The 20,055-nt window shown below is 36.5% G+C and overlaps 2 protein-coding genes across 2 annotated transcripts; one reads left to right on the top strand and one right to left on the bottom strand.

Annotated features, from left to right (window-relative positions):
- Positions 1 to 1,687: 1,687 nt before the first annotated feature.
- LOC146160203 (tribbles homolog 2-like) lies at positions 1,688 to 7,920 on the top strand. Its single transcript, XM_083384274.1, has 7 exons — positions 1,688 to 2,535; positions 3,051 to 3,228; positions 4,285 to 4,456; positions 4,575 to 4,646; positions 5,325 to 5,453; positions 6,017 to 6,210; positions 7,481 to 7,920. Exons 1-7 carry the CDS (start codon positions 2,215 to 2,217, stop codon positions 7,705 to 7,707), a joined length of 1,293 nt encoding a protein of 430 aa, XP_083240400.1. The 5' UTR covers positions 1,688 to 2,214; the 3' UTR covers positions 7,708 to 7,920.
- Positions 7,921 to 11,910: 3,990 nt separating this feature from the next.
- Positions 11,911 to 14,147, bottom strand: LOC146160202 (cytosolic Fe-S cluster assembly factor nubp2-like). The gene is made up of 2 exons (XM_083384508.1): positions 13,616 to 14,147; positions 11,911 to 12,704 (listed from the first exon to the last, which is right to left on the bottom strand). Exons 1-2 carry the CDS (start codon positions 14,081 to 14,083, stop codon positions 12,372 to 12,374), a joined length of 801 nt encoding a protein of 266 aa, XP_083240634.1. The 5' UTR covers positions 14,084 to 14,147; the 3' UTR covers positions 11,911 to 12,371.
- Between the last annotated feature and the right edge of the window lie 5,908 nt (positions 14,148 to 20,055).

Here is a 20,055-nt window from a genome sequence, read left to right as displayed (position 1 = left end):
AGGGGCATAAAAATTGATCCACTAGCGAACGAAGATACTTCCACTTTTTCAGCTTATACTGTAAGTATCCGTCGGTGAGCTGACTTGCTTCTTGTTTCTTTACACCAAGCTATGCCAGCCCCAGTGTTCATGCTAGCCCTGCAGTAGAATGTTATAATATCACAAAGTTTTTATATGAATAAAAAATAGCAATTAGTTGCATTACAATTTTAGTATTTTTTTACTATTGGCTGGATAACAAATTAATTAGTTTTTGTAGGCGGCCATTTTTGATTAGGTCGCGTGCCATTCTGGCACGGTTGGACACCCCTGATTTAAATCGTCGAAAAACAATTTTTGGCTATAGTGGAACGCCAATGATGCGCCAGAATATTTATCAAAGCTTCTCGGGTTTTATTTTTAATCTTCCATTATTAATTTCTAGCTCATTCAAGGTAAAATAGTTTTTAATGATTTAGTTTTTTTGGAAGGAGCCAAATGCCAAAGTTACTCCCAGATCTATTTAACTTTTCGGTTATACTATTTTAACAACTTATTTTATTAAGCATGTGTACACCAATGACCAACACGTCGTGACTTTGATTTTTGTTTGAATTCTAATTTAATGGCTATATGGTTGATGGTTAGCAATTTCAATTCAAAGGGAATATTGCAGGGCAGAATGTAATCCTAAACGCTGAATCAGCCGTTTGATTTTCAATCGTCAAACCTTAAATCAAACAGTTCTTGCTCAACAAGCTGATACAGTTGCGCAAAGCATTTTTACGTTGCACCCAACGTGGTTTGCAGAGGAAATCACTGCAATACGGCAATGACCAAGGTTTTAACCTCGTACACACTTTGCGATGATATGCCTACTTGAGAACATTTTTCTTTAATTCAAATACTTTCGCAACATTAAAGACCTGATGTTAAATATAAATAACGCAACAAAATTTATTTTTAACAGACAAAGCACTAGTTTTGAGTTTCTGGTAACCGCAAAAACCGAGTTTCTTCCAAACATTGCTCTGAAATGTCAGATAGCACCTACATATCGCACTCAACAGACAAGAAACGCTATATGTTTAATACCAAAGTAATTTATTTTGTAAAGGCTTTTTGTCGTTATGATCTAATTTGGTATGCGATCTCACATTTAATTTCGAATCGTATTTTAAAAGATCACAGTTTTAAAGCAACTGCACACTATTGTGTAGAAAATACATTAGACCACATTGTAAATTTCACCAGAGCCTCAATAAATTTGGGACATGAGTTTTATCGTTGGATGCCTAATAGACGAGCGACGAAGCAAAACTTTCCATTCACAAAGATTGCGAAATCGGCAATGCGCTGTCGCCGAATTGCGTAAGAGAGGACCTAGTTGACTGGGGCGAGATTGCAGAGCGCCAGCCAATCGCTGAAGGCTTGTATGACGCAACCTGACGTTCGACACTATTGCGCCATTCAACGAATAAAATATTCCTCCGCATAACATAAAATTCACCTTCTCTTATTTGTAATCAAAATTGTCAACCAATTTCTATAATATTAAAACATTTTATGTTTTAAAAAAATATTAAACTACCTAAACCAGTGTCTATCTTTAATTACTTGATAATATTTGTAAAAGCGGATGAATATAAATTCGTACACAAATAGTAGTGTTGCGTAAAACATTAGGATGGTTGAGTAAAAAGCTTGGTTTTGTGTAGTTGGTTCGTCTTTCAACGTTTGATCACGTTTCTCAGGCGTTTTTGTAAAGGAATATTCGGCCTTGTTTCTTTAGTACAGACATGGGTCGTTTAGTATGCGGCTACCATTTTAGCTCGAGCGTTTGTTACGAAACAGTGTGGTTCTGTATATAACGAAACTACCAGTATTTTATATTAGCCGCACAGTACAAAATATACAGAACTGTTCGTCATGTTTATTGTTTTGTTTCAGAAAATGGTGACATTTGGCATTTTAGTTTAGAAGGTCTGGCCGAACTTGGCCATACCTTCCTTCGGAGGCTGTTTTAACAGTCTAGCCAAGGATTTTGCTGGCTGTTCTGAAGCGGACTATTTGTTTGTTGCGCAATCTGTGTTCGTTATTTCACCGAATAACGAAATAAGTTGAATATAATTCGTCACATCCTTTTGATCTTTTGCTGTGGCTCATTATTACGGATCAAACAAGTTAGTCGTTCAGTATAGCAGTGGCAATACTTGGTATAACCACGAAGCTCCTATGAACATACAGCACTCTGCCCCGATCGCTATTCGCCATGATACCTTAACCAGCTCATCGTTGGAAGGGGTTGATGGCAGCAGCCAATCAAACTCAACGGACGCTTACGCACGCGCAAAGTCGTTGAATTTTTCTAGGACTCGTTCCAGTAGTATATCTCCTGGTCTAGCCTCGCCAACCCCTCCGACTTTTGTTCCTGATGGTTCGCATCAAGCTTCAAGAATTGGCAACTATTTGCTGGTCGAACACGTTGAAGGACACAACAGTGGGAATGTATACAGAGCAGTCAACATCAATAACGAAGATGAGTTGATTTGTAAAGTAAGTTATGTTTACAAGTTTCGTATTTAAAATTGGTAACTTTTTATTAACCTAAATCTAAGATCTAATGCAGTGTTTCTCAACCTATAGGCCCCGCCTTAAATTGGGTTCCCGTTCAATTTAGTTGCCAACTGCAGTGGTTCACATGGATAGATATATTAAGATTGTTTTTTTTAAATAATATATTTGTCCAAAGTTGCTAAAAACTGTACGACAACATGAAGACATGGCTCATAATATTTAAATTGTATTTTTGGATGGTAAATGTCTTTCCTTGTGGAGCACTGATCTAATGTCATGCACCCTTTTTAAATATGCTTTCACTGTTACTTTAATGTAGAAGCTTCTACTTTATCAGCCAAGGTTGCAATTATAAAATAAGTTAGTTCTGAGAACCACTGTACTAAGTGATGTGGCGAATTTAGGAAATACTTTGAACTTGATTTTTTAGTTAAACCTGATGCTTTGGTAGTGGATCATTGTTTTTTTTTTATATATTCCTATTACATTTTCAGGTCTATAAAAAAGAGGAATACAGAAAGTTCATTGATGGATATTCCAGAGTAGCAAGTCATCCAAACATTAACCATATTGTTGATCTTGTAATTGGATCAATGAATGTGTACTGTTTTTTAAATCCTGGCATTGCAATGCAAGATTCCCAAAGCGCTTCTGCTAGAACCTGCCGAGCAGGTACAAAGTCATTTTTATTTGTAGCATATATATATATATACAAAATATGTCTTAGTTTGCTGTAATTAGTTCAAGTTTTAGGCTTGATTAAATCTTAACTTGGTGCTGGCCAAAATTTATCATGACTTGCCATATATTTATACATTTTGCTAGAAAACTAAGTCTAAAGTGAAAGATCATAAAAACTTTCATAAGCTATGAGCATTGTTGGGTGAAAAAAATGTTTTCTGTCTTGCAGTTCTGGGCCGCTATACTAAATATGTTGAAAATGTTAATTAAAATGTTCCGTTAGTCATGGGGAATAGTGTAGATGGTAGACTAAATTTGTCGTAATTTATACAGAAATAGGGTCCCAAATTATTCTCAAAAATATATAGAGGATTTTATATGTACAGTACAGTAGGGGTGTCCAACATGAGGCATGCATGCCAAATGTGGCACGCAACCTAATAAAAATGGCACGCAAGCCCCTAAAACACAGCCAATTGTCAAAAAAGCTAAATTTGTTACACAGCTGATTGTCATTGTTTATTTACAATACAAAACAATCCCTGCAATTACGACTACAAACAATTACTTCTGATATTATAACATTATACTGGTTTATTAGCGCTTCTAATATTATAAAAAAAATATTTGCTAAACTTTGGTGGCACAGGAAGAAGTTATAAGATAACAATTGGAACGTCGGCATGTTTGAGTTGGACACCCCTGCAGTAGAGTGTGTGAAGTACCCCAAGCAATGACTGATCCAAATACCATGCTAATCTTACAATGTACTAAATAGCTAAATGAAAAATTCAAGATCTGCAAATGTATCTATTTAATAAATTGATATTTCTAGGTACAAATCTTTACCATGAATTAAATTCTTTTATTAGTTTACTGGATCGTAAGGATGCAATTATAGTATAACATGAGTAACAATACTTGCAAGGACCATATTTGGGGTAATGATAACCCACCTTGGAAAATCACATCAAATGAGCTTGCTATTTATTACAACCTAGGTAAAATTATTTATGTTTTTATTAACACAGGTAATATTTGTTTCAGGTTTTCATGCGGAAAATTTGCACAGCTTTGTTCGATCTAAAAAACGCCTTCCAGAAAGTGTTGCTGCGCCACTCTTTGCACAAGTTGTTGCTGCTGTTTCACATTGCCATCAACACAACATTGTTTTAAGGGATTTAAAACTGAGCAAATTTATCTTCCAGGATGAAGATAGGTATGTTGATTTCATGTTCAAAAACCTTTCTGTAACATAAGACAATTCTCTTCTTGAATTTGCTTGTAAAATTATGTATTAAAACTCTTTTATAAATCTAATCTTCAACTAATTCCAGAACAAAGCTGATGTTGGAAACCCTAGATGATGTTACGATTCTCTCCAACAGCGATGATTCCATGTTTGATCGGTAAGGTATTTTTTGTGCTAATTTATTGCATACATCCTTGTAAAGAAATGAATTATGTAGGTAGTACTTTTACATATAATGTGGACATATGAATATAGCAAAGTATCACTAATAATAAAAGCATGACATGCCCAACAATAGGTTCAGGGTCCTGCATGATGCAGAACTATGCTTGTGCAAAAAGAACCTTGTTTTTTTTGAATAGGTAGATAAATAATAGTTATTCATATGTTGTGGGACTCGAAAACAAATATGTCACAGACTGGCTGGTTAAACCACTATCTGTGTGTTGTTATTGTATTTAAGCCCGGACGTAAGTGCCTTTGTGGCCACTGTTAATTGACCTTTTTTATATTTACACTTTGATTTGAATAGATAGAAGTGTCCTATTAAAGTTTGATGGTGTTTGGGTTGGCTTGAAGGGGTTATTAGTCACAAAAAATGGGTAACTGTACCATTGTCCCTAGTTTTGGGGAAAATGAGACTGTGAACACTAAAAAAATGTTGTTTGCAGTGAAAATTTTGTAGTTGTCTCCCCTAACATTCCTTTTAGAACTAGGATATATTGAGTTCATTTTTATTCTGTTATACTATGTAATTTCTGCTGCCGAGTAAGTTACAACCCTTACAAACTGTATTCTATTTACATTGTAATACAACTGTTAATTTTTGTGTTAGGCACGGTTGTCCAGCTTATGCCAGTCCAGAAATTCTCTCCTGCTCAGCAAAGCATATCTCCCACGAAGAACAAGGCTACAGTGGGAAAGCAACTGACGTTTGGAGTCTTGGAGTAATGCTTTACACCCTGTATGTCATTGACACAATTTACTTTAATAACCTATAAGTTTTAGCGAGGTTTGGATATTTTGAACTTTCTTCTAACCCCTTTTTAATTATTGACATTGGTAAAAATTATATATAAAAATAGCAATATATGGTACTCTATATGCCCTTTAATTTAAAGTTGGTTGGGTGTCATGGTTGTTTCTCGACTTGCTCCCCTCTGAGCCTGGGCTCATTTGATGGAGCGATATTCAGGGTATTGCCTTAGGTTATGAGTTCGATACTCACTGAAGGCTAGTTGATTTAGCTTTGCTTGCATCATTGATCGACAAATTTAGTCTGCAATGTTTTGCGTTGTCAAGTACGATGATTCTTAAGCCATTATAGTTGGTCAAAAAGCCTCTATGGCACAAAGTTTTCATTGGACCATTAGGAATATTAACGGATGTTCTGTGTATTAAAACTAGCTTTTTTGTGTTTGTTTACTTGGTCTCTGGGAATTTTCCTTTGAGTTGTTAAAACAGTTTACCAATGACTGTTTTAGAATATGGAAATCCAATAACATTGTGCAATGTGTATTGTTGCAGGTTGGTAGGTCGATATCCCTTCCACGAACCAGATCCCAAATCAATGTTTATGAAGATAAGTCGTGGTCAGTATACACTACCAGAGTCGCTATCTTCTGAAGCTCGTGATTTGCTTCGTAACTTGCTACGTCGCCAACCCTCGCAAAGGCTTACTGCTTTATCTATTCTAGATCACCCTTGGTTAAAACGTCAAGGTGGGTGTGTAAAATCCCTATTACATTATCACCTTGCCTTTCTTCAGTCAACACCCAGCATTCTTTGTTTTATTTTTACTCTTACAAGACTAGGGTCTTAGCTAGGGATGTCCGACATTATTACCGGATGGCAGCCAAAACCCTCTGGTTAGTGGTACTCTAGGTACTAGCACTAGACTTCCACTGGAGTGGGAGCAGTGCCGAATTTCGGCGATGATTTGCAATCCAAAATAGCGATTTTGCATCAAGCAGTTAATTTGTTAAAACATATGACGTTAACAGCTGGTGGTAACTAAACTACTCAACATTAAAGCAAATGGTGGTCTTAAAACTTAAAAATATATACCTTTTGAATGTTTAAATTTCTTTTAATTTTGTTTGTTGAACACGTTCGCTGCGATACCTAATTGTCGTTGTTTTCTTGTGGTGCGATTGCCTTTTACTTTCTGTACCGCTAGCTGCCGCCAGAGCTTTCCCGCCAAATTTCGTCGACATGTTTTCTTCGCTTTAAGGAGTTCTTTCAAACAGTTTAGTCATTTGTACACCGGTGGGTCAAATCGCTTTAAACACAAACATTGTTAGAAATTTATTTTTTTGTAAACCCCCTTCAAAAAAATTCACCCCCAACCATTGGACCTAAACCACAAAAATCTACAACCTTCTTCATCATTTTTAAGTACAACCAACAGTTTCTTTATCAACTTTTTGTATTAATTTGAAACCACCCGATTGTTGGGTTTCGCCCCTGAAAAACAAACAAGTAGTAATTTTTATGGTTCACTAGCGATTTAGTTTACATCAATAGCATATTGACGAACATTACAGACAGGAGATATATTGCTAGATATTACTGTCGCTAGGTAGGTGTAGAGAGCTTCAAATAACTTAAACATCAAAATATTATATAGCGAAAAAATAGGATCCGCTTATAATTGTAAACCAATAAACCCATTTAACATAATAAACATAAATTTTAAAGAAAGCCCAAGATGTAAAGTTTGAAAGTAATTTTTTTTGGTACGACCCACCGCAGTTAGCCCAAATTTACGCATAACCCACTGGTGGGTCGCATCGCAGTGAACGTGTTAAACATATTAATGGTTAACATAATTTGGTGTCAGCAATCCGACATATTTTGTCACCGCTAAAAGTAGATAAATAGTTTTTGGTTCTGCTTGTATTAAAATATGTTTGCGTAACCTGTAAATCTTTCTGTTTTGCAACTGATAATGTTTTAACAATATAGTTAAAGGTAGTATTTTTCCTCCAGGAAATTGTTGGGATGCTCCTCGTGCTGGCTTTTCACTCGGTGCTGGTGGTGACATGCGGCAAGTCGACACAGATTACCTGCCACAGTTTACACGCTACAGCTGGGGCCATTCCCTACCCACCTCATTATATTCAGCGCCTTCTTATGAAGATCAGGCTGTACCGGAAACAGTTCCACAGTCTGATGATGATGACTCGCAAGAAATGGTGTTTGAATTTGGTGAATAAATGTTTTATTTTAAAATAGAGCTATTAAAAGTTCATAATTCATTTACGCCAGGAAAAACTGCACTGTTGTATTGATCTCACACATGGATATTTTACTGCATACTGCAATTCCATGTGAAATTCGGTGGCGACCCTTGTTTCTTAACTTAAGATTTGCCGCTAAAATATTTAGCTGTTCAACTGTTTACTTTTAAATAAACCTGCGCAATATTATCAAGTTTTGTTGTTGGACTAACAGCCTAGATCAGACTTAGTAATATGCAAAAACTATTAACTTTTACAGGCAAGTGTATATCGAGTCTTAATTTAAATATTTAGAACAAACCTAATCTTTAGTAGAGTCGTTTTACTTGATAGGTAAATTTTGTTTGGTAATGCAGGAATCACAAAGTGTATTATTGCTGAACATAAATTTGATCATGCTGGGCTTAAGCGACAACTTGAAAGACAACTAACTTACAGAATAACAGAAATATCAACAGTCTTAACAGTACCTCTTAAGGCTGTGTTTTTTATTATGACTGTAATCATTTCTTGCACCTGTAACGCATTTATCTGACACGTCGTTTGGTGATTATTATCAATAACTCGAATCCAAACAGTAATGAAATCCAATTCTGCTGTTTACATCGGGTAATTGGAACCGATCAAATTTGTTCATTTTATTACGGAAAGTTATTCCTAGTCGTACATACGCGATTGGCAAGATTAACGCTGCCTATCGCTGCCTATCGCTGTGGCAAAACAATTACTGTGCCGCTTGGTGTAGCTTAGCCTAATAGTGTGCCGTTAGTGCTTTTTCGGGCGATGTATTACTTTCAGACAATCTTCGCCTAATTACTAAGAATCCATCAAATGCTGTTAGGGCAAGCAATAAACGTTTAATGTCCGGTGCAGAGATTTCGCATTTTTTAAAGGGCAGCGCTGTAAGTTGCAATAGAAACATTCTATCGTAAAACGTGCAAATGGGGTTACTCAAGGTTAACTTTAGAAATATCAACAGTCTTAACAGTACCTCACAAAAGGCGAAAACTTGTGAAAGACTATTAGCTTACAGAATAAAACAAATAAAGATGTCTAAATTAAAAAAAAAAAAAAGTTTTAGCTTTTATCACTCCAGAAAAGGAACTGTAGATTATAATTTCAAAATTTTGCTGAACATTGACAATAATAGCTTGGTTTTTTACCCTGCCCAAACCGGATGCTAAAAAAAAGTGTAAAACCTGAAATGTACTTAAAAAGTTAACCCGTTTGATAACCTGGCTAAAATACAACTGTTAAGTTCCTAAAATATTTGGCTAGGTTTTCTGTTTATATTTACACAGATAGCAAAACTTTTCAGCAAAATAGGAGCTTTTAGTGTTTAAGGTAAAGCGAAGAACATGCAATTCAACATTTATGTATTCAAAAATAAAACAATTACGATTTTTTTATTTTATGCTTTTATAGCGTAAACTAATAAAATAAACTCAACAAAATGTGTTTTATTCCAACCTTTTACCTTGGGCACACGTGTAGACCTCTTAAAAATGTGGTGCCACAATATGAAAATGTGAGTGTGATATGTTTTCTGTATAAGTTTGTATTACAGATACGACCCATAATTGCTTTATCGTTAATGTACTGTATGTTCACTGAGTTAGGTCAAACTGAAATCAATATATAAAAAGTAAAGCCTTTTAATTGGCATTTATAAACACATTATAGCACAGCCATTGATTGAAAACACTCTGGATTTTAATTTAACAAACATCAACTATTTTCCTTTAGCACAGCTGTCATCGTTACATGGCACACCGGTTAAGAAGCACTGAATACTGTTCTGTTTAAATTCATCACCGAAATCAAGGGGCGAAATAAAACATTTATTTACCAATTTTATTTGTTTAGTTCAGGATTTCTCAACCGTGGACCCCCCTGGGGGGCCACGGAGTGATTATTGGAGGTCCAATGGCATAACTCTCTAGCTGGGTCGTATGATTGCAAACCCAACTGCCTAAGTGTCATTATTTTCAAAATTTGCCAGTTAACTTAAGGCTGTGTTTTTTATTATGACTGTAATCATTTCTTGCACCTGTAACGCATTTATCTGACACGTCGTTTGGTGATTATTATCAATAACTCGAATCCAAACAGTAATGAAATCCAATTCTGCTGTTTACATCGGGTAATTGGAACCGATCAAATTTGTTCATTTTATTACGGAAAGTTAATCCTAGTCGTACATACGCGATTGGCAAGATTAACGCTGCCTATCGCTGTGGCAAAACAATTACTGTGCCGCTTGGTGTAGCTTAGCCTAATAGTGTGCCGTTAGTGCTTTTTCGGGCGATGTATTACTTTCAGACAATCTTCGCCTAATTACTAAGAATCCATCAAATGCTGTTAGGGCAAGCAATAAACGTTTAATGTCCGGTGCAGAGATTTCGCATTTTTTAAAGGGCAGCGCTGTAAGTTGCAATAGAAACATTCTATCGTAAAACGTGCAAATGGGGTTACTCAAGGTTAACTTTAGGCCAATATTCAGCGTTGTGGCAGTAGGCCTACACACCTTCGTTATTATCAACTGCATGCCCATTGCACAGAATAGAATCAAGGATCGGCGTTAAAACATCAGACGTTATAAAATACAGGCGAATCACAGAGGCGCGTTAAGTTTAAAAAAGCAATTGCTGCCAAGTCTTCCTCCTTACCACTGCAATGAGAGCTGGTATATGATAACAAAAGTAATGGCTCCAGTTTTTGGTGTCTATCCGAGATTTGTACCCACTACTCAGCAAGAAGGCCGTCGTAATGTGCGTTTAATCACCCGATCCGCCATAAATCAGTGCAGTTCTAAGCAAAAAGGTCTACGACAAGTAGTGCATCTGAAAGATCAAAAAGTCTGACTTTTAGACTTTGAGGTCTTGGACAATGCACTAATTTCACCTATCAAATCTGAATAAGAAAAGCAAGTTTAATAATACTTGATCCACCCTAACCCAAATGTGCGTTGATTTAATAATTACATAAACCGCTATCTTATGCCCACCCGAGTTTGGGCTTTTCCCCAGCGTTTAAATAATTATTACATTAACGCACATTATTTTGGTTAGTGTTCGGGTTAGCGTTTGGGTTAGGGTGGGTCAAGTGTTATTAATTCTATCTCACACTTTTTTTTTTGTGATTTTTGAGCGAATATTTTCATTTTGTGCATTGCCACGATCTCAAGGTCTAAAAGTTAGATTTTTCTGCCCTTGGATGTCCTTGTTGTCGTAGACCTTATTGCTCAGCAATGCTCTAATTTCTAGCTGATCGGGTGGTTTAATTCGCCACTACATCTATCTTTGCAAAGCTGGAATTTCTGATCTGGCGTGCAATAAAACGAAATCAAGAAATCGTCTTGGCGTATGTAATGAGCAGAGTGGTCCAACTGCAGGCCCGCGAGTTCAGCTTTTTTGGCCCGCGAACTGATAGTCAACTTTGGTTCAATCTGGCAATATCACTTCAATTTTTGTTTTTATAACTTTTTGGTGTTGAAATTATTTCATAACTACCGTAATTTAACAAAAGTATACATTCCATAAAGTTAGTATATATGCCATAGACTATGTATAATTTGCCAGCAATAGGCCTAAGAATCACAATTTAAAAACATTGGCCCGCAAGATAAAATAAACCTTGTTTTTGGCCCGCGATGAAAAGAAGTTGGACCACCCTGGTAATGAGTAATGATATTCGCTTGGTTCAATAAAAAACAGAGCCGAATAAAAAAATACCTTGGCGAAGTACAAAAAAAGCTTTGCAATGACGAACTTTAAAATGACTGATTTGTTAAATTATTAGACAGTTATACTTCGTTTAATGGCTGTATGTGTTATTAACGTGGAGTAGTAAAAACTCATTAAATACAATGCTATGTTTTATAAGCAGGGTGGCACGGGGGTTGAGAGCCTGTCAAAGGGGGCAACATAGCATAAAAGGTTGAGAACCACTGGTTTAGTTAGATAAGACTGTTGCATACATGCTACAGTAAAGTTCATTAATAGCAGTCCAAATATTTTTCTAAAACACAAACAACGGATTTAAAGATGTAAGATTCTGTGTTGTTTTTGTAAAATTTGTTAAAACTTTTTTCGCTTGTAATGCATATTTTTATAAATTTCTAGAATCACTAAACTAAACAATTTTTTTACAAACCAGACATGAAGAACGTTGTACAAGAATATTTATAATTTAAAAACGAAGGTGCTGCTCTAAAAACATAATACTATCCGTAGTATTCTGTTGAATCACATTAACATTTCATTGTTTGAAAGATTTATTGCCTAACCGAATTGGCGATTTTGCAAATTTTAAAACGAAAAACACTCAATTTTCCCCAGACCATCATTGGAATCAATTCAATTTAACATGTTTTTTGCCTTCATCAGAAATAAATATAAAACTATTTATGAGCAGAAAAGGAATGTGTAGCAAAGAATAACAACACATAAAAAGTTGAAGTTGAAACAATAATTGACACAAATGTTGATAATTATATGATTATTTCCACGATCAGAGCTCTTGTTGCATTAGAAATCTTTACAATGCAGATATCTATATTCATTACCAAATTGTCCATTGGTATACCACTGCTAAGGCTCTAATTGAAAGAATCTTAAATCAAGTTAATACAACCAACTTCAAGTGTTTGCTTGCCTAATTAAACTACTTGATTGTAGCATTTTGACAATGTTCACTATTGAATCATGGGCCTTGGATTCGGAATAAGCTTGGAGGAAATTTTTTCCATTGTCACAACATTCGGCCAACAATGGGTCAATTGGAACCGACCCTAAGAATGGAATATCTTCCTGTTTTGAAAGGTCTTCTCCACCTCCTTGTGAAAACAGCAACATGCATTCTGAGCAGTGTGGACAAACATAGCCAGACATGTTCTCAACAATTCCGAACACTGGTATGCCAGTCTTACGGCAGAATGTTAATTCCCGTAGCACATCAGCTACAGCAACAGCCTTTTAACAGAAAAGTAATTATCAATTTAATTTATACACAAACTGTTTTAATTGTATAAACATCACATAAAATAGATTTATCAACATGTTGTGTATCACTGTGTCAAGGTACCATTGAGAATCGTTAACCCCAGAGAATATAGATGATTACTTTACCCATTTTTACAAATTAAAATAATGTTTTTGAGCGCCTTGCCCTTTACATTTATTAACAAAGTTAAAACAAAAGCCAACAAGCAGTGTTTTTTAACATTTAAAACTTTATTTGATTTAAACCCATTTGTAACTTACTGTTAATAATGTACAATAATTGGTGAAATGGCAAGTGTTTTTGAAGTAAATTAATTTGTTTAATACTAAGTGGTCTTATTATGGCCAACTGCATTTCATGGTACTTTAACTGGGATGTTGTGTGTAGCATCAAATTTCAGGTGTGTAATAAAAGTTTTACACACATATTAGGTTTTATGCACACAGACAGGACACAAAGATGTGGGTGTGCAGTTTACTAAATTAGGTGTACCTGCCGGAGAATACAAGTTGATAATTATCCTTTTAATGCAGACTGAACAATATTCTATTTAAGTATACAAAAATATTTGGCGCTGGCCACCCTCTTTACAGTAAACAATGGAGTTGTCAAAATTGATTTTGCATGAAAGACATAAAACATTGAACAATAAATATAATAACAATACTTGACCACAAAACTTAAATGGTAACTCGCACCCTAACCCAAATAATGTTAGCAATAGAAATCCCTCAGAGACAAAAAATTGGTAGGATTATAAAGCAACACCAAAACTTCTAGGCAAGAAAACCAGCTCCTTAAAAATTAGCTACTTTAAATATATAAATATTTATAAGACTATTTGTATCTAGAAAATATGTAAAAACATAACACAGCATACTTGTGGCGTAGTTACAAGAAGAGCACCAGTTGTTTTTTCCTTTAAATTTTCGATGACGGCTAAATGTTCATCGCTAGTGCCCGGTGGTGTGTCAATGACAAGGAAGTCAAGGTCTCCCCATACAACATCAGAAAGAAATTGCTTAATCATGGCATTTTTCTTTGGGCCTCTCCAAATAACAGGGTCACTTTTGCTTTCCAGCAGAAATCCGATGGACATGACTGCAAGTTTTTTACCTTCCGTTGCATAAACGGGTACCCAACCACCGTCACATTGATGAATCGAACTATTTTCCAAGTCCAACATTCGAGGTATACTTGGACCACACAGATCAACATCAAGAAGACCAACTGAGAAACCTGAAGATTTTAGCCCCAAAGCAACTTGTACGGAAAGTGTACTTTTACCAACACCGCCTTTCCCGGATAACACAAGTATAACATTCCGAACATTTTCTAAATTTTCCATAATTTAATGCCTATAATCGCAATTCAATATGTTGAAATTACCGTCCTTAAGTATAGATACAGCAAAATATAATCTATTTGGACACAACAAGGCAACTCGATTTTATTTAGATTCTGATTGCGCTATAAAAACTGCTGACTCATAATTATAAAGTCTTAAATTGGATATCATGTTGTTAATAACTTGTTAGTAAGACGAGTTTTTATGACCTAAAAATCAAAAACTTGGACTTTATTTTTATCTATGCATTTAACCACTCACGTGCAATTTTTTACTTGTAGTTTGGACATTTAAACGAGGGCTTCAAAAAATATCCCATTTAATTAGTAAGCTATTTCAAGTAAGCTTTTGTTGGAGACGGGCTCAAAAACAAAATGTGCGCATTGTGCGCACAATGTGTACTTGTCATATGTGCACCAAATGTGCACTAAATCTGCATCTAATGTGCACCTCACGTGAATTTGATGTGCTCTTAATGTGCATGTGCGCCGAAAGTGGCTAACAATGTGCACACTTTGTTTTCTGTGATCACTTTTACCGCCGCTTGTGATGGTAAGGCGCTATTTGTCCGGCAGCCGATTATTATCGAACTTAAAAACAGACAGACTTTCGGCTCAGTCGAAAACTTTCGTTTGCTGGAGTTGTTCCAACAAGTATTCCGTAGCAATGAAGTGCTGCACGGACGAGTTATTTCTTGTCGAAGAGGGTAAAGAAACATGTCAATGTCCTTTATGCGAAGGGACATTGAGACGTATGCCGTGCTGCGATGAGCTCCAGCCAGAATACAAGACGAAGTGCTTGAGTGCATACAGTGCGAAAGGTACTCTGTTGTCTAGAATTGTTTTACTGTTAACTCGCTACCTAAGGTTACCATGTGTAAAGCGTGTAGTAATACCCACCACAAGTATAAGATAGTCAACTGTAGTTGCAGGAAAAAGCATTCCTGTCTTATGGGTCCCAATAAAGCGTTTAGATGTGAATGTGGCATGGAGTACGAATGTGACATAGATATTGGTGTCGAACACGTTTAAATACTATTTTTATGTCTTTAAATATTATTTCATACAACGTTCAAGGTTTAAACATCGAAAAAGTGTCACGTTGTCCTTTTGCAGGAAACCCATGGTAGTTCTAAGCACGAAAAGTTATGGGGTATGGAATGGGAAGGGGAAGCGTTTTGGGCTCACGTACGGCACCTCAAGCAGTAGAGGGGTGGCAATACTAATCGACAAAAACTTATCCTATTCAGTCTCAGGCACACGGGTAGACCAAGAAGGTCGATACTTAATGGTTGAAATTACAATAAATGCAACTCCAATAGTAATTGTTAATGTTTACGCGCCGAATAAGGACGATCCAGAATTTTTCATCAATTTATTCGCCGTACTTGACAGCTTTTCCGATGCCCCAATAATCATGGAAGGGGACTTTAATCTGTAGTTCTGGACAATGTCCTAGATCAAAATGGAAGTAAAAAACATCGTAACCGAAAAGCAAGAGAGAGTATTTTGCAATATATGACACATTACAATCTAACAGATATTTTTCGCCACAAATTTCCAACCGTTAAAAAGTTCTCAAGGCTTCAGAAACTACCAGCGGCATCATCGCGTTTAGATTTCTTTTTAATTGACGGATCTCTCGTCGAAAACGTTAAAAATGTAGACATAGTCCCCGGTATAATGTCCGACCATAATATGGCAACTCTAGGGGCTGACATTAACCCAGCACCACTCGGTAGAGGCTACTGGAAATTTAATATATCACTATTAAATGACCAGCGTTACAAGGATAAAATAAGAAAGGTAATCACTTATTATAAAGCAGAAAACCATATAGGCGAAACCGACCCGCATGTAAGATGGGACGCCTTGAAAGCAGTTGTTCGGGGAGAAACTATTAGATATGCGACCGAACTAAAACGAAGGCTAAATATTAGGCAAATCGATTTGGAAAAACTGATTGGCGAGACGCAAGACGCTATTTTAAAGAACTCTGAAACAGAATTAGGCCCCTTGCACGAAAAATTGTTCAAACTTAAATCGGAACTCGACCAACTAATACTGCGCCAAACTAAAAGCGCCATAACGCGAAGTAGGGCTCGCTGGGCAGAGGAAAAATACAAAATACTTTTTAAATTTGGAAAAAAGACATTGCGAAAAAAGGGTATTATCAGACTTTTTGTAGATGATAAAATAAGAACTGACCAAAACAACATTTTGGACGGCCTAGTTGACTTTTACATGCAACTCTACAAACAAAACGGAGATATATTGAACAAAACCTTAATCGCCTCAAAACTAGAAACACTAAATCTCCCAAAAATTAAGGCAGAACAATCAAAACTATTTGAAGCGGAAACAACAGAAGCGGAATTATTTACTGCTCTCTGCAACATGGGTAAAAATAAATCCCCTGGGCTAGACGGTTTTCCAGCAGAGTTTTATATCACCTTTTGGGACAACATCAAATGCGTCTATATGGCAGCTTAGCGACATACAGTAAATACAGGTAGGCTATCAGCTTCTCAGTTCGAAGCAGTGGTAACTCTACTTCCAAAAGCTTATAAAGATCATCTGCAACCGGGAAATTTAAGACCGATAACGCTTTTGAATGTAGACTACTTCAAAAATTGCTTCAAAAGTAGTTAACACCAGGATCCGAGGGGTACTAAACGACATTATCTCGCCTGCGCAAAATGGTTTTATTCCAAAACGATACATAGGCACTAATATTTGTCTTTTGTTCGATATCATTGACTGCGGCGCGATACTGTCTTTAGACATGTTCAAGGCCTTTGACACGGTAAACTGGGACTTCATATATACAGCCTTAGCTGCTTTCGGGTTCGGGGACAAGATTATTAAATTGATCGAATGTTTTTACCAAAATCCTTCGTGCGTAATTGTTAACAACAACTTTTTATCAAAATCGTTTAACGTTGAACGTGGCGTACGCCAGGGAGACCCTCTCTCTCCAACTTTATTTGTCCTGTGCATTGAATGCCTTGCCGCTGCGTTAAAACAGGGCCGCCAAAACGGCATCACAATAAATGGCAAAAAATTTAAAGTGTCCCTATTTGCTGACGACACTACAATATTTCTATCGGGTAGTGATCAGGATTTTGCAGAAGTCTTTCGGATTATTGACGACTTCGGCGAAATGTCAGGCTGCAAGGTCAACATGTCCAAATCAAACGCCTTTTTTATCGGAACTAATCGTGAAAACTGTCACACACCCATGGAACAAAGTGGTCTTCTATGGCCATCCGGCACTATTAAATACTTAGGCGTTGAAATTCCCACTAGCTCGAGTAACGAAGCCGATCTAATGGAAAAAAACTTCACACCACTTCTGAAAAAAATTAAAATAGTATCAAATATTTGGTCCGCGAGGGGTCTCTCCCTTCTCGGAAAAATAACAGTTATCAAGACCCTCATGATTCCAATCTTATCCTTTAAAATGAGTGTTGTCCCGGTTAATATACCCAAATGCTTTATCTCAAAAGTTAAACGAATCCTCTTTACATTCTTATGGGGGTCCAAATGGGAGAGGGTGACAAGAGCAGGCGCGGATCTAGGATTTCAGTTTGGGGAGGGCCATCAAATTTTTTCAGATATGACGTCACAATTTTTTCAGATATGACGTCACAAAAGTATACCATTGCGTGACGTCATAATTCAGGTAAAAATAACATCGGCTGGCCGAATAAACTAACTCCTGCAAAATAACGCGAAAAACAGACCTTTTGAAAGCACGAAAAAGTAATAAGGTTAGCCTCTACAGTGGGCCGGTTTCCTAGTTTGACCCGGTATGAAGAATATCGCTGAAAGACGCTACCATGTCTATTGTCCACACATCTTGCTTTTTCCCGAAAAGGCGGGAGCAACCACACATGCTTCCGAAAAAGCGCCGAGGTCACGTCGCAATAAAACCAAAGCGTTGTCTGCTGCGGTCAGCTGTGGTTCTTTCATGACACTTCTCTCAATTTTTATGTTACTGTTGGTTTTTGCCAAATAAGGTTGCTGAAATGAGCAAAACTCTATGTAGAGTTAATCCTAACATTGGATAGATTATTCAAATCCTTACACAAGGGTCGGCAACCTTTGTGTAGTAGTCGCGGGCTAAAACTAAACTTAGAAAGGTCTCTGCGGGCCGCACAACATATGTTAAATGAGATTTTGTGTTATTACTTTATAACAATTGTGAATCAGGTGGGACTCGGATTTTTTTGCACTTTAAAAACGTTTTTGTAATTACTTTTAAGGAGGCAGTAAAGTTTTGTCGCAAATTCACTAAAAAAGCGTATAGCCTACTTGGTTTAAAATTCGAGTCCACACGTCGCCATCCCCCTACTACTATTAAAAAAGTGTAATAAAACTACTTTGAGAAAACGCGATAAATTTTATAGTTAATCTATTTTAGTGTTTGTTAACCATTTGGGGCAGACCTGGCGAGCGAAGCGAGCGCGATTTTTTTGGTATACCGGTATTTCTTTTAAATTTCTTGTTTTTGTTACATTTAAAAAAATGGTTACAAAATATTTGTCGATTATGTTTGAATACGTTTTTCGTTTGTCCGCGACGCACCTGGCAGCTTTCCACGGCGCAACAATAAAGAAGCGCTGATCTAGTTCAAAAAGAGCATCAAAACACACTGGATGTATAAAGATCATTAGCGCGAAGCGCGAAAATTTTTTGCATTTACACACTTAAAATAGTCAAAAAGTATTTAAAATGGACTCGTGTCTAATTTGTCCAAGAGGCGGCGGGCCGGATGAAGTATATTGGCACGCTGGTTCTGATACAGATTTGCATTAACAACAAAAAAGCTTTTAATTGTACTTGGATATAAGTTAGTTATTATGTAGTCGAGGTCAGCGTACGGTCACTTAAGCCGTCTCTGCAAATCTGAAAACCGCCGCTTTGCGCGAGTGCGCGAAACGAATTTTACCATTTTTTTGAAATATTCATTATATGGCGCCAAAAGGTCGTACACCACTACAAAGCTTAAAAATATGTCTTATTTTGGCGAAAATAGGCCATACTACCTAGGGAACCGCGAAAATAAGCTGCCTATTAAGTAAAAAAATGTACATATTTTTTAGTTTGGGGGGGCCATGGCCATATCACCAAATCGGTTTACGAAAAAATACAAACAACAATTCTCTTTCCTCCAAAAGCTCAATTAAAATGGCACTGGACCTTCAATAGCGGGAGTGCACGTCTGCCATGGGAGAAAATTTACCGCAACCTCTACAATTCAATAATCGAAAACAAACTAAGAAGCTTTCAGATAAAGCTTAACTTGGGCGCAATTGTTACAAATGACTCTCTTTATTCGTTTGGTAAAACCGAATCTAACCAATGTACTTTTTGCAAAAAGGCCACGGAAACCCTGTACCACTTGTTTTATTTGTGTCCTGTTACGTGTCTATACTGGGAAAACGGGAGTGCGTGGTTATAAGTACTAAACTACGAATATCGTGTGTTTTTTCCCGCGAGCAATTACTCTTTGGAGTGAACAAAAATGAACCGTGCAAAACATTTGTGAATCGTGTCCTTTTATGCGCGCGATATGTTATTTACCAATGTAAATATACCGACACTGTCCCGACTATGCTACACTTTTTACTGTTGCTATCTTCTGTGCGAACTTCCGAGCGATATTCGGCTTTAAAAAGAGGAAGTATGACAAAACACAAAAGTAAATGGTCGTTAGCTGCTTGAGAGCTTCACTTTTTGATTTGTTTTTCTTGTTCGTTTTTTTCTCTATATATTTTATTAATAAAAAAAAAGAAAAAAAAAAAGTAAAAAACAGACGGACATGCAGATGTCGGATTTGTACTTGCTAAATTCTTACCAGAAGATATACAATTGAAAGAAAGACGGTCTCCGCGGAAAAGGACCGCGCAATTCTCGCCAGACGTTTTGTTACGGTACTTAAAATTGTATGAGAAATTTTGCTATATT

Source organism: Ascidiella aspersa, chromosome 3, assembly GCF_963924565.1.
Source record: "Ascidiella aspersa chromosome 3, kaAscAspe10.2, whole genome shotgun sequence".
Taxonomy (NCBI): Eukaryota; Metazoa; Chordata; class Ascidiacea; order Phlebobranchia; family Ascidiidae; genus Ascidiella; species Ascidiella aspersa.
The sequence above is the reverse complement of the archived record's forward strand: the minus strand, read 5'-3'. Positions and strand labels throughout refer to the sequence as shown.

Coding starts and splice junctions, on each gene's coding strand:
- LOC146160203 (XM_083384274.1), top strand. CDS start 2,215: ATGAACATACAGCACTCTGCCCCGATCGCTATTCGCCATGATACCTTA. Junction 5,454..6,016: donor GGAGTAATGCTTTACACCCT/GTATGTCATTGA, acceptor GTATTGTTGCAG/GTTGGTAGGTCGATATCCCT. Junction 6,211..7,480: donor CCCTTGGTTAAAACGTCAAG/GTGGGTGTGTAA, acceptor TTTTTCCTCCAG/GAAATTGTTGGGATGCTCCT.
- LOC146160202 (XM_083384508.1), bottom strand. CDS start 14,083: ATGGAAAATTTAGAAAATGTTCGGAATGTTATACTTGTGTTATCCGGG. Junction 12,705..13,615: donor TTCTTGTAACTACGCCACAA/GTATGCTGTGTT, acceptor TTCTGTTAAAAG/GCTGTTGCTGTAGCTGATGT.